This window comes from Papaver somniferum, chromosome 2 (assembly GCF_003573695.1).
Source record: "Papaver somniferum cultivar HN1 chromosome 2, ASM357369v1, whole genome shotgun sequence".
Classification (NCBI taxonomy): domain Eukaryota; kingdom Viridiplantae; phylum Streptophyta; class Magnoliopsida; order Ranunculales; family Papaveraceae; genus Papaver; species Papaver somniferum.
The window spans coordinates 22,335,706-22,349,359 of NC_039359.1; the positions used below are offsets into that span (position 1 = coordinate 22,335,706).

The 13,654-nt window shown below is 37.3% G+C and overlaps 2 protein-coding genes across 6 annotated transcripts; one reads left to right on the forward strand and one right to left on the reverse strand.

Moving 5' to 3' along the window:
- Positions 1 to 835: 835 nt before the first annotated feature.
- LOC113353034 (late embryogenesis abundant protein D-34-like) lies at positions 836 to 1,960 on the reverse strand. The gene is made up of 3 exons (XM_026596752.1): positions 1,616 to 1,960; positions 1,146 to 1,463; positions 836 to 1,046 (listed from the first exon to the last, which is right to left on the reverse strand). The coding sequence occupies exons 1-3, from the start codon at positions 1,946 to 1,948 to the stop codon at positions 885 to 887; spliced, it is 813 nt and encodes a 270-aa protein (XP_026452537.1). The 5' UTR covers positions 1,949 to 1,960; the 3' UTR covers positions 836 to 884.
- A 5,384-nt stretch (positions 1,961 to 7,344) lies between these two features.
- LOC113353035 lies at positions 7,345 to 10,440 on the forward strand. Of its 5 annotated transcripts, none has more exons than XM_026596754.1 (10): positions 7,345 to 7,764; positions 8,060 to 8,103; positions 8,369 to 8,470; positions 8,712 to 8,768; positions 8,874 to 8,921; positions 9,008 to 9,064; positions 9,164 to 9,229; positions 9,312 to 9,368; positions 9,481 to 9,537; positions 10,152 to 10,440. In XM_026596754.1, the coding sequence occupies exons 4-10, from the start codon at positions 8,739 to 8,741 to the stop codon at positions 10,152 to 10,154; spliced, it is 318 nt and encodes a 105-aa protein (XP_026452539.1). In that variant the 5' UTR covers positions 7,345 to 7,764; positions 8,060 to 8,103; positions 8,369 to 8,470; positions 8,712 to 8,738; the 3' UTR covers positions 10,155 to 10,440. The 5 variants fall into 5 exon arrangements, with proteins under 5 accessions (XP_026452539.1, XP_026452540.1, XP_026452538.1 ...); XM_026596755.1 differs by having other exon boundaries at positions 9,164 to 9,220; XM_026596753.1 differs by lacking the exon at positions 10,152 to 10,440 and having other exon boundaries at positions 9,164 to 9,220; positions 9,481 to 9,633.
- Positions 10,441 to 13,654: the final 3,214 nt, after the last annotated feature.

Genomic DNA, 13,654 nt, shown 5'->3' on the forward strand with positions numbered 1-13,654 from the left:
GCTAGTTGCGACTAATTTAAAAGTATACCCGGTCATTTTCAGGTCCTGGTTGTTCATTTTGTTATCCAGTCATTTTCAGGTCCTGGTTGTTCATTTTGTTGGTTAATTTAGAAGTATACCCAGTCTTTTTCAGGTCCTGGTTGTTCATTTTGTTATCCAGTCATTTTCAGGTCCTGGTTGTTCATTTTGTTGGTTAATTTCTTCAGTTGTTCATTTTGTTGGTTAATTTCTTCAATTGATCGAGATTAACCTTCTCCTCTAAACTTTTTTTTTTAAATCTAAAAATTTGATTTTGGTTTTGATTAATATAAGTGAAATTAATCATCACACTAAATTTGATTATCATCACTAAACTAAATTATCTGTTACGAGGGTTAATTTATCTTTACAGTATTTTTTTTAATCACCTTGAATGATCATGTAATGACAATTTTTATCCCTTTTTGTCCTATTAGAATGCCCGCCCCTATAACCCGTAACAACTCTTATGTTGAGATTTTACATGTCATCTAATTTCTTTTTCCTTCACTACATCCGTAAAAGATCGAGCTTCTCTGTGAAATTAGCATTTCGTCCGTCGAGGAAAACAGGATTAAAACTTCATCCAGCTTGAAGACCAAAATGGAAAAAAATGCACATTTAACTACGGACAGTTTAGACGCTTGTAGCACTGCAAAAGCTCAACATTTATTTATAAAAGCGAGGTCCACAACACTATTAACACATCAAAAAGCACAAAGGCTTACAACTTCACATACACAGTAAACAACTGAAATGGAGAGACTTCCCTAAGACTGCTAGCTACACCATCGTTATAAAGCTAGTCTGATATTCCTTTTTTTTTCCTTCTCTCTAGAAACTGATTTCTGGGTATTTTCATCAACCTAGTCATTGTTCTGGTTGAGCCTAGCAGCAGCAACAACGGAGGCAGCCACACCACCAGGATGTGTTGCAAGATTAGGGTTGTTTCTCATTTCTGCACCCACCACCCCTTCTGCATCTCTAGGCGTAGCCTCCTTGTCTGCTGGCAACTTCAAAGCCGCATCCTAGCACAAAAGACAAAACCAGTATCAGATCTGTGAACAAACCATTTTGGTCAAACCCTATAGTTTATCAAGAGAGGGATCAATCTGAATAGCACATACAGTTAGAACATCTCCAAGTGTAGTCTTGTCTTCATCTCTCGCAACACGAGTGTTATAAGTAGCAGCTGCTTGAGCAGCTGCAGCAACACCACCTGGAGTTATTACGTTCCGTCCGGTTGCCCTAACTTCTGCTGCTTGTATCGCAGCAGCATCACTCTGATCCACCGGCTTATCTCCTGCCGTTAGTGCAGTCGCTTCTAATGCTTCCCCAATTGTAATCTTTCCTCCTCCAATGTCAATGTCAATGTCATTACCACCATATGCTACCTTACCTGTCGTCCCTTGAGCTGACCCGGGTTGAACAAAGCTTCCAACAACCTATTTATTGGTAATAAAAGAAAAGCGGCGGTAGTTGTTAGTTAAGTTCTCCGGCTGTGTTGTATTTTTAAGACAAGGAAAATACAGAGCAACCGGGGACAGTTATAACAAGCTAACAATGGTTTTCCAATCTAGAGAGGGGAGTTAGAAACCTGTCCTCCAACTGCTTCAGATACAACACGACCACCTGGAAGATCAGTTTCAGAGACAGTCACGCCTTGATCAGCAGCTGCCGCAGTAACTTGACTACGATCAACAACACCAGCTCTTACATTTTGGGTAGCGGCAGATTGCATAACAGAAGCGGGACCACCTTTTTGTGTTTGACCTAGTATAGAACTCTCTGCACTCTGCATCATTGCTGCATCTCGTGGAGCTATAGGTTTTGATGCTAACTCACCTGATACTGGAAATACATCTCCATACTTGACGGGTTCTTGTTGCTGCTCATTACCTTGAGCCCTCCTTGGTTGTTGCTGACTCATGATTACAACGACTCAAATTTTACTAGTAAAAGAGTAGGTCTATAATGGGATAAAAGTGTAGATCTGAGATTTTTTGATGAATAGAGTGGTAATCAAAGCAAGGTTTCGTTTTGTTTTCTTTCGAGACTGGAACTTAGGATCGGAATTTATGTTCTGGAGATGTCTTTGTTGGTGTATGTGCACGAGCGACACCTTGAATCGAGTGTTTTAACATCATTACACGTGTAACCTAATTTTATCGATGTGTCATTCAAACATTTGAATAAACATTTTATCCAAATTGTCGTGGGGAGCTGCATGAGAGGTGTCAAATACAAGGGTCACCCAACGGAAGCACTTTCCAACCGGTAAACGTCAGTTTTGTTTTCACAAGATCGATTTCGTGGGGACTGTTTGGTTTCTGGCTTGTAGGGACCAGGGATGGCAATTTGGCCCCGCCCAAACCCATTCCCGTGAGGTCCGTCACAATTGGACTGGGTTTTATCCTGATAAACGAGGATGGAGATCGGGTACGGTTACGGTAACTAGTGATACGGGATGGGGTTTTAGTTCCCTGTCCTTGCCTTTCGCATTAAAATTTAGATTTTTCTTATATAATAATCCCTCCGTACCTATATTATATAAACGGAGAAGCAGTATTCTATTAGAATAAGAAAATGTTTAGTTTCCATAAATTTTCTTCTATTTTCCAAATTTATTTTTATCCTGTTCTAATATAAATATTATTTTATATATCTCTATCTCACATGTAAAACTAGATTGTATGATATTCATGCATCATTAATAGGGTTATATGTGGAAAAAACAACTTTGGAAGTGGAACTCTGCCTATCTAATGGCACTACAAATTTTTTGAACTCCGCCTATATAATAGGTACGGAGGGAGTACTGTATATTATAAAGAGTACTCCCTCCGTTTCTAAGGATATATCAAAAAAGTAGGCTTGTTTCCTTATTTGGATATATAAAAAAAATAGGCTTGTTTCCATATGTGGAAAGTCAAATGTTATAATTTTAGTAATATATCCATAGAAGACCATTTCCCTCTCTCCCTTTTCTCTCTTAATATAAAAAGGGAGACCATTTCTCTCTTCATTTTCTCTTAGAGCAAGTCTTATGGTGGAATCCATCCATCTTCCATCTTCCACGCCACCTCAGCATTTGGAACTGTGGATGGAAGCGCAAGTGTAATGGTGGAATAGTAGAAACGCTATTCTTAATGGAGCTAAAAAAACGCAATTAAGAATGGAGCAAAAAAGACGCAATTAAGAATGGAGTTTTTTTTTTTCAGCCGTTAGATTTCAACAACTCATTTTAAATCTACGGATAAAAAAAACGGAATTAAGAATGGAGCTAAAAAAACGGAATTAAGAATGGATCTTTTTTTTTCAGCCGTTAGATTTCAACAACGCATTTTAAATCTACGGATAAAAAAAAACGCAATTCTTAATTGCGTTTTTTAGCTCCATTTTTAATTGCGTTTAACGCTATTCTTATTGGCATTTAGATGGATTCCACGGACCCTTCCACCATACCATGGAACCTTGCTTGGATTTTCTGTGGAAAACCCCAACTTGGAAGCCACTAGACTTGACATTCCATGAATTTTCCACACTTGGAGTAGGTTGGATTCCACCATAAGACTTGCTCTTATATCAAATGAGTGGGGACCAAGAATAGATTAGGAAAAAACATGAAAAAGTGTCTACAATGATTGGTTTTCTTAATTTTTGTGAAACCAAACAAGCCTATTTTTTAGAAACAGAGGGAGTATTACATTAACTAGTTGGAAGCCTAACAAGCTAAGCTCCAACAACATACTACTACATTAATTGAACAGGTTGTTGTGTTAGCCTACCAGCGAGCCTCATGGGTAACCTATCCAAAGGAGCCGAAGCGGATGGGCGATGAGATTGTGTCACAAGGGGGGTAAGCTAACTCTACCTTCCATGTTAATTCCTGCAATATTATGTCATTGGGGGCTCGAACCTGGGACCTCCTGGAGCGTATGAAACTTTTTGGGAAACGGGGATGACCAGCTGAGCTAGATGCTCGTAAACCAGGATTATGTTCATCATGATTTATTAAGAATTTTTTTTTTGCTAAGTCCAAAAGTTTATTAAAGCGAAAAAACGTAATTACAAGAATTACAAGGGGCTCTAAAGCCACCCCTACCACCCCACCACCATAAACCAGGCTAAAGGAAAAACTCAAAAAGACTCATTAAAAAAAACTCTTAAGAAAAAAGTAAAGACAATGAAGTCATCTTCTTAATATTCTTTTATGTCTTGCTTTAGGAAAAATGGCAGCCAAAATATCCGAATCCTCGTAATCTTCATGAAATTCACTCTCCCCATCTTCATCAGAAGCATTACCAGGAACAAGTTTAATGAGAGATTGATTTGATTTTTCTTTATTCTGAGAAGGCTATGAGACCTATCCTTTTGAATTTTGAGACCCAAACTGTTTATATCCGGAGAATTGTCATCCAAGATATTCCCCTCCAAATCAGTATGACCTTCTAACGTGGCTTTGCCTATGAGAGAAACTTCTCGTTGCGATTTCATAGCATCCAATCTAGCACGGAAAGCATTTTTGGTAGTTTCGTCATGCAAAAAATTAGTTTCACTATTAGAACCTGAAAATCCCCTACTTTCCGACCCTGTTGATTCTGAAGAGTCCTTCCCATTCCCAGCTGATTTCATAGATCTTTTAGCATCCGAAACAACACCCAATTCTTTTGAATTTTTCACTTCATTTGCCGTAGCAGCAGCTTCCACAACAGAATTTCCTTCGGATTGCTCATCAGAGTCCACACAATCTTGAACATTAACATTCTCCTTGTCATCCCTAAAACGAACTCCCCAGAACTCTCCAAAAAAACCCAACTCCCTAGCATTCTAATTTTTACCACTAACATGGAGTTTAATAGTTTGTTTCAAACTCCCCCACGACTAATGGAGTTTTCTAGGGAGTTTGGGATACTCTTGTAAACTCTCCCACGACTAACGGGGATTTTAAGAGACTCCTTCAAACTCCCCCACGACTAACGGGAGAAAACCCAACTACACCCAACTCCCTTGAGGACTAACACCCTGTAAATTACTTGGGTTGATTATATAACCTGCAGTGATTAAAATTGTTGAATTTACCAATTGTTAGAGCATTGTTAGGTTGAACTCGCAATCGTTTCTCGCCGTATTGATCTTTTTTTATCACACTTTTGTGGTTTGATGCTTGACACACTCCATAAGATTCTCTTATGTTGAGTAAAATTGAGTAAAATTGTCTCGTCGTTCGTAACTGGTCTTGAGACTAATTTATGTTGGTAATATGAATACAAATCCTTGTGATTTGTTAATATCCACAAATCCTTCTTTTTCACAAAAGTAAGGTCACTCATGTTGTTCTCTCGATAATGACATTTGATCGGGGAGAGTTCTTAAATGAACTTGTGCTTAATTGTTATATCTTTGTGGGGAGTGTGGTTGTGTAATTATAAAGGGGATGATTGTATATTTTTAATCTCCTAGGATGAGCGCTAAGTATTTATTACTATGTGATATCATCTAAAACAAGTTGATATGAGGAGTTGCATTTTAACTATGTTATTATGTAGTATCTCCATCTTCCTTAATCTTGATATATCTTTTGGTTGTATTCATTATGATCCCGCGATTTTCGTACCTTTGTTAATTTTATTGACAAAAGGGGGGAGAATTATTTAGTAGTTTCGTACTACATACATACGGTTCACGGATCATTATGTAACGAGGAGTGGATCATTTAATCAATAGGTTTTCCTATTAAACAAAAGATGTAAGTATTCATTAAAGGGGAGAACATATCACCGTAATATTACTTTAGAGTTGAGATACAATTGAACTTTGGAGAGAAGATAATAATACTATGTGTCTGCATAACAACGATTGAGAATATTTTATTTTCAAAAACTTGTTATCGCTATGGAATCGGTTCTTCAACAACAACGATTCTGAGTTGAACACATTCAGAATCATTGCAACTTGGAATTACAAAGAGTTCAAAGAGAATTCGAGAAACCAAAGAAATCAAGAAGACATGGTGGATGATGTATTAATTAGTTTTGTCACTAAAATTGACAAAGGGGGAGATTGTTAGAGCATTGCTCGGTCGAACTCACAAGTGTTGTTATATTAAGTTTGCTGTCAAATTTAGTTGTCTATTACGTAAGCATGACAGTAGGAGGTGACTCACCACTTTACACCATCTCCACAACATTCTAGCTTCTTCTGTTGTGCTAGAGGTTAAGTCGGCCAAGATAGAAATTATCCATCAAAGGATAATCATGCAACTTCCTTGTTCACCTCTGTAGTGACAAGTGTATTGTGACGTGGCATATCCATGTCTCATATGGTACTCAAAACTCTGGCTATAAATAGCCGAGATATGTAACAGATGAAGTGAACCTAATAAGAGATTTTCTCTTTCATTTTTATCGTTTCTATAATGTCTCATTTTTACCATTCATTCAATGAATTTATAAGATGTTATCAGCACGAATTGCTCTACGGTAACCGGCAGGGGTTGACGATGCGGAAAAGGATAATTCTCTTCAACCCATATCTTATTCAACTATTGTTGAGTTGTTTTGTGCATAAATTTTTGTAATGTCTAACTTTGTTTCCTATTTTTATTAGGACTTGTTAAAGAGAAAGTTAGGTGTCTTACTGTGTCTTGTATGTGCTATTTGGAGCACATACCATTATGGTATATGAAGAGATATCCAAAATAGGTACGTATTGGAAACTACTCATATTTGTGATGTTATTCGGTTTCCGAATTTAACCAAATATTTAAGTTTTGTAGCGTTTTGATATTTTCCACTTTAGTCAACTAACAGAAGGTTTCTCCGCGTCCTTTAGGATACGTAGAGAATAAAATTACCTTTGTTGGTGTTATTGGTTTTAGTACTGGTAGAGCGAGGAATTATTGCATCCTGAGGGATAGCAAAATTTTAATATTCCTTTGCTATGATAATCTATGGAATTCAAAGTCGTTCTACCTGAGGTCGGAATGCGATGAAAAATGGTCACCGGGTTAACACGGTTACACTACACCATTTTCCATGATTAGTAACTAGATTCCGTAACAGCTTTTCCTCTGTTGCGAATTTTGTGTTGCGAACTTCAGTTGCAAAATGTTTGCAACACTTTTTCTTCGTTTCAAAACTCGCAACTGTTATTTCTGTTATTTGCAACAGATTAGAGTTGTACGCGTGCGACTAGCGAGTGTGGCTGCCCACACTCTTAGCTGACTCGGTCTATTCATCCCATTCAGATCAAAAACTGACTCGACTAACTATTATTATCAAATGAAACCTCACTCTTTCTCATTCTCCTCAGACCTCTCTCTCTCGTTCTCTTCTCTGATTATTAGGGTTCCGCTACTCTGATTTCAGAGAACTTATGAAGTCTCAAATCAGTAATCTCTTTGAGATTAAGGTCGAACGATTTACTGGTTTCAGAGATCTCAAGTCCCAAATCAACCCCTAATCTCAAATCCGAGAACTGACCTAGCATCGCCGTTCTCCACCATGATTCGATCTATTAATGGAAGTAAACTCAATCCACCATGATTCGATCTCAGCTGTTGGATTATATTTTTGGATCTATAACCATCTTCTTCGATCTATACATATTTTCTTTCTCCCATCTCACTGTGAACCATTTTCTTCTTTAGTCTTTTACCGTAAATTCTCATTGCTTTTGTTTTTTTTTCTATGTGCAGGTGGAGATTAATAGGTTAAGTGAAGATCTAATTCGATTGAAGATCAGGTGTGGATAAGTATTTGGTTTTGTTTGAGATTCGGTCTAAAAATGTAGGTGTAAATTCAGTTGCATAAAGGGGTTTGTTGATATGATTGTTGTTGTTAAAATTTTGCTTGAAGAAATGAAATGGAACTTTGGTATGATTCAGATTTGATAATATTGGGTTTTGAATAGTTGTGGTTAGTGGGAATCTGAGTTCTAGATTCAGAGAACATGGAGGTTTAAATGAAATGTGTTGACCTCGGAAGATATTAATATTAATTGTAATTTTGATGTTGGTTAACTGTTTCTACTGTTCCAGGTTGCCATCACTAAACCTTGAAATTGTAAGAGCTCTAGCCAGAGGTGGGGAGTTTTTCCATCTAGTCTTTGTAATTTTATATAGCGATCTGCCTTTATTTTGTTTCCGAATCTTACATTTTTAAAACATAGACAGTAATAAGTGTTATGCTCCACTTGCTCATGTCTTACAAGAGCTTTTTTCTTTTTTTTCGTTGCATTCTTACAGAAGGAATCCCATCTGTTGAAATGTCTCCATTTGCTTATGTATTATCCAATGTGTCTCTGCCATCTTTTCGTGTTTTACATGAACTTTTGTTTCTGATCACAGATATCGGCTGTTGATATGTGGTTCAATGGCTACATCGACTTGGATGCATACGATACACTGGAAATGAAGCTTAAAGGAGAAGGGAGATGATATATATTTGTCGTAAGTTTTCTTTTTTTGTTTCATATATAAAGATGAGATTTTACCTCTGTACTCTATTTTATTCTATGTATATACATATTACAAGTATGAATCAGTCTGTTCTCGGTCAGTGGTGGAAAAACAATTAGTTATACTTGGTAACTTGACATTATTTCTCTTTTGTTAAGTGCATAATCTTCGCTTTTCTATATAATCATCACTTTCTTTTGACTTTCTGTAATTGCCAAACCATATTATGTAGGGAAAGGATCTTGCGTCAGTGTCCACTATGCTCCCCACTAACAATAACGAAGATTTGGTATGTGAAGTGCCGTACCTTCACTTTTCTGTGTAATTTCTCTTGTGCCAAGTGCTTAATCTTAACTTTATATTCTCGCCAAACCATGTTATATTGGGGGTTGAGACTGCATCAACAACTACTCTAGTCCCAGTAAACAACAGTGGGAATTTGGTATGTCAAGTGCACAATATTCTCCTTTTTTTTTCTTTCTTTTTTTCCTTTTTAACTTCCTATTGTTATCAAAACATGTTGTATAGGAAGAAAGGCTTGCACCGACTTCCAATAGGGTCTCCACAAATAACAAAGTGAATTTGGTATGTCAAATTCATAATCTTCACTTCCCTCCATCCCTCCCTCCCTCCCTCTCTCGCTCCTCCCTTACGTATCTTTTCTTGCCGAACCATGTTGTACAGAGGAAAGGGCCTGCAGTGACTTCCACTAGGATCCCCATAAGCAACAAGGAAAATTTGGTATTTGAAGTATTAGTCTTAACTTTTTTGTAAAATCACCTGTTTCTTAATTTCTGTTCTTAACTCCCTGTTTGCCGAACATGTTGTATAGGGGAAAGGGCCTCCATCGACTTCTATCAGGGTCCAGATAAAGAACAATGAAAGTTTGGTATGTCTTTGTGCTATTTTCTGCCTGTGTCATTGAGAAAATAATTGATGCTTGGTATTTGAGTAGACATCCCTTTTCTTTCTCAATATACATCAATGTTCATGTTGTGTAGGGAAACTCTCCTGCATCATCTTCTGACAGAGCCAATTTAAACAACTACGAACCTTCGGTATGTTTTATGCATTATGTAAAATCCTATGTCTAATCAAAATAGTGCTTTTACCTTTCTCCTCTATCCGTTCTCTATTTATAGACATCAGGCAGATCTCGGTCTAGGGTTTTATAATGCTCTTTTGGATGGTTTTCCTTTCTATAATTTGAGTTTTTTGGTTCCCGCAAGTGGTGTGATTCACTACTTGCCTTGCATTATATGCTATGAGAGCTAAATGTACATTATGTTGTTCCAAGCAATGATTCTTTTAAGAACTAGACTTCAGGAACTAGATTGATTTCTTGGTCCTTGAATCTTGTTCTTATGTTTGTTTGATGAGGTTAATTTGATTGCCTGAAGGGCATTTTACATCTGCAAAAATGCCTTAGGAAATGCATCGTAACTATTTTGTGTATTGATTGTTTTTTAAGTTGTGTTCTATTACCATATTGGTTTCTTTAAGTTGTGTCTTTTTGGTTAACTCAGTACCCCCTGAGTAAAGTATTAACATTCAAAACATGGAGTATCTCTTATGAAGTTAACTCAAACCATATGAAGTTAGGAATGGATTCGGGTTGCAGGATGTTCTATTTCAAGACTACGTTACTAATGGGATGATTTAATTTTTGCAGTGATTGTTGGGGAAATTGCTAACTTTGTGACTTATATATGCATTTGGCCCAACTATTGTGGTAACCCCTCTTGGTGCACTTAGCATTATTATCAGGCACGAAACAAGTTCATTTCCCGAGTTGTGTCATATTCCCTTGCACTGCTGCACTTGCAAAACATAGAGTCTCTTATTTTTTGTTCAGCAATTTTTTTCTTTTTGAATTTGTTGTAAACTTCATTGCTTAGGTAGTTTGGGTTCTAAAGCAGGGTTGATTTGATTTTGTTGGATTAATTTGATTTTCAAATGAGTAGGGGTAACCGGATTTTGTTACAGGAAATTAGAATTTCGACCTAGTTTTGACTGGTCAAAACCAGTCAAAACCACTATTTTTTTGAGGATACAAAAATTTCGCAACTGCTTGAAGCTGTTGCGTCCATCTAATTTCGTAACTGCTTGAAACAGTGCGACTTTTCAACGTTGCAATAATTTCTAACTGTTGCGACCAAAATTTTGCAACGGCAGAGTAGCCGTTGCTAAAAATTGCAACTTCGACTTTCGTAACAGTACAGAACTGTTGCGACCCCACTTTGCAATTGCCACTTCCCGTTGCTAATCACTAAATTTGGTGTAGTGTTGACCAGTCTCTATCAACGGTCCTTGAAATGACCTATAATTGATATCGAGACATTTTCTTTTAACAAAAGGAATGTGTCCATATTTCAACTTTGATAAATTAATGTTTCGCCGACCCTGATTGACGAAATTGGAGATTTGCTGGTATTACATTGGAACCGTATATATTACATTTTGAATGTTTTCTTCCTTGTTTTCACCATTAATTTTTGTGGTAAATAGTTCAGCTTAATTTTCTGGAGAAGATATATGCACCGTATAAAATGTTGTGGTGAGCAATAAGGAGAGCGGCATATTTTGCGCCCTTATGTGTTCCCGCTAGCTTTACGGTGTGCATTATATGCGCCAATTATATGTATCGACGAGCTTTAAGGAGCGAGTGCTTAATTTGCACTTTGTATATGTTGTGTCAACAACACCGAGTGCTGCAAATATTAATTGCGCCTCGTAAATGTACAAACGTCGAGTGATAGTGAGTGTTGCATTTTTGTAAATGATATTTAGAGTTAATATCATGTCTTCTCGTCGCCTGAGCTATTACCTAAAATCCTGAATTTGGTGAATTAAATTTGCACTAGTACTTATGCAAATAACTTTATCTTTGGCGAAGAAGGAAAATACAATTGTGGTAAGCATACTTGAATATGGGAACCACAATAGTTCTCGGGTTTAAGAACCTGATGAGCACCGTACCACCAGTAGTGGAATAATACAGGACGATAGCATAATGATTGGGTGAATAACCATCTTTGAGCCTGGAAGAGCTCTGCTATCGCTGTGACATAAAAGACACGATACACGCATTTGAAATGCCGTTCATTGTTGTTGATCTCTATCGGTCGTCTTGGCAGGACTGGTACTGATATTGAGATAATGTCTATGGTCACAGAATTCGTTTACAGTTTACTGTTAATTTTACATGGCAATGTAAATTCTTAAAATTATCCCAACTGGACAGTAAACGAGAGAGGAAACCTGATCAGTTACCTCTCCTAGGTTGCATGTTATTATTTTTTTCTGCACCCAGTTGCTCCTTTGATAGGTTGAGTCATGCAGAACTGAATGTTTTATTGATGAGACATCCCTCCTAAGGATCAGGGGGAGAATCTTCGACGACATTGGTTAAATCCAATTGCGTCTCATCTAAATTCTCACACCGAGAAATGCATGAGATGTTAGAGACTAATTTGTTGCTAGATTTAGCAATAATGTGCTTGCTTGATTCCGTATAAATTAAATTCCTTGCAAGGCATGTCATGGAATCGCAACGATTGTTTTGTCTGAAAATGTGCTTAGAAGCATAGACGAAAACCTCTAGTTCGAGGTATGCCAATCTAATCAGATAACGTCCATATTCTCTTTGAGTTATGAGTCGATATCTCCTGACGAGGAGCATGTCCATGAAATTTGCGTTGATATCTCATGGAGCAGAATATCCGCATTCTGAAATTTGGTACCAATTTTTTTTAGAATATCCTCGTACTCTAGAGAATGATGTGAAATCGTTATTAACTGATTGTTAACTAGTTGTCGATAATACTTAGAGTAGCTACTGAAATCGATGTGGATGGTTATCCCCCTTTGCAAAGGATTTATCGACAAATTTCATATGATTGGAAAATATGGATCTTAGTCCATATTGAGTTGTTCTCTCACTTGTATTTGCTTTTAGGACCTCAGTCCTAGCATCCACGAACTTTAATTCAAAATTTGATGCTTATAAGAAAGCGTAATGAGATAATTAAGGTCGCTTGTTGTATAACGATAATCTTGACAACCAGTTTCCGCAGACACTAACCAGGTTCATGGGAGTATGGTCTGGTGGTCATGCATGACTCGACATATCACCTGGATGGTAACTGTGTATTTATACTCATATAGATTTAAAAGAAACTCTTACCTGTCAGTCATTAATGTTGTATCATTCTAGTGATGCTCTGGGCATTGATGGTGAGTATTCTATTGTTCGTTTGTATCCGTTGAATGATTTTGTTCATTTTGAACTTATTACCCGTGAAACCATTGTCATGTTTTCTGTTTGAGACGTGCTATATTCCACTGTTATTATTATTCTACTACAAGATTTGCAAATTTAATGAGAAAGTCTTCCCGCCGTTAGGGGGAGGAAAGACTGTCGCCTGAAAAACGGCGTGAATTATCCGGTCTACCACTTGAAAAATGGCGTGAACTTACACCGGATCTACTTCATCTTAGTGTTTGCACCAATAAATGATGTTCCGGAGATTTGGTATCTCCAGAAATTGCAAATCAAGTTGCTTCTTGAGAAGCTGTGAATGTAGTAGAAAGTGTGTCATTTAAAACACACCACAGCGTGGAATGACTAGTTGATTTCAAATATTCTGCACCTCCTAAAGGGAAGATCCAATCTTAATCATTGAAAGATAACGCTCTCAAGGAGACTGTCAAAGGAAGATCTGATTTCTCTGAGCATAGTTCTCATTATATGAGAACATCTTTGCAACAACTATGGAACCTCAAAATGAGAGGATCTCCACAAGGCATGTGTGCAATAGAGAAATTTGCGATCGCAACACAATGATTGTTGGTGACATACTCGAAGTATCTAATGATAATTCTGTAGATGATGTTGGTGTTAAACCACTCTATATATTGGGATGTCATCAAAGATATGATCGGATAAACTAGAAGGGAGAGATTCAGGCAGAATAACAATTTCTCATAAAATGCATAGTTTTGGTACTGCAACCAGAACGCTCGATTATGTGAGCTACTCTTAGCCACAGGTGGGTGTTTGTAGTACTGACGTCTGATGATGTAACCCTAGTGGCTATAGGTGGATGTTTACGCATAATGAGAAAGGAAAGTCAACTAATGGCACAAGGTCTTTGCACAGAAATATGAAATGGA

Excerpts from the sequence above, each read along its gene's own strand:
- LOC113353034 (XM_026596752.1), bottom strand. The coding sequence starts at position 1,948 with ATGAGTCAGCAACAACCAAGGAGGGCTCAAGGTAATGAGCAGCAACAA. Across the intron at positions 1,464-1,615 it reads CTGAAGCAGTTGGAGGACAG|GTTGTTGGAAGCTTTGTTCA; the intron begins GTTTCTAACTCC and ends ACCAATAAATAG. Across the intron at positions 1,047-1,145 it reads CACTTGGAGATGTTCTAACT|GATGCGGCTTTGAAGTTGCC; the intron begins GTATGTGCTATT and ends CTTTTGTGCTAG.
- LOC113353035 (XM_026596753.1), top strand. The coding sequence starts at position 8,739 with ATGCTCCCCACTAACAATAACGAAGATTTG. Across the intron at positions 9,065-9,163 it reads CAAATAACAAAGTGAATTTG|AGGAAAGGGCCTGCAGTGAC; the intron begins GTATGTCAAATT and ends CATGTTGTACAG. Across the intron at positions 9,221-9,311 it reads TAAGCAACAAGGAAAATTTG|GGGAAAGGGCCTCCATCGAC; the intron begins GTATTTGAAGTA and ends CATGTTGTATAG.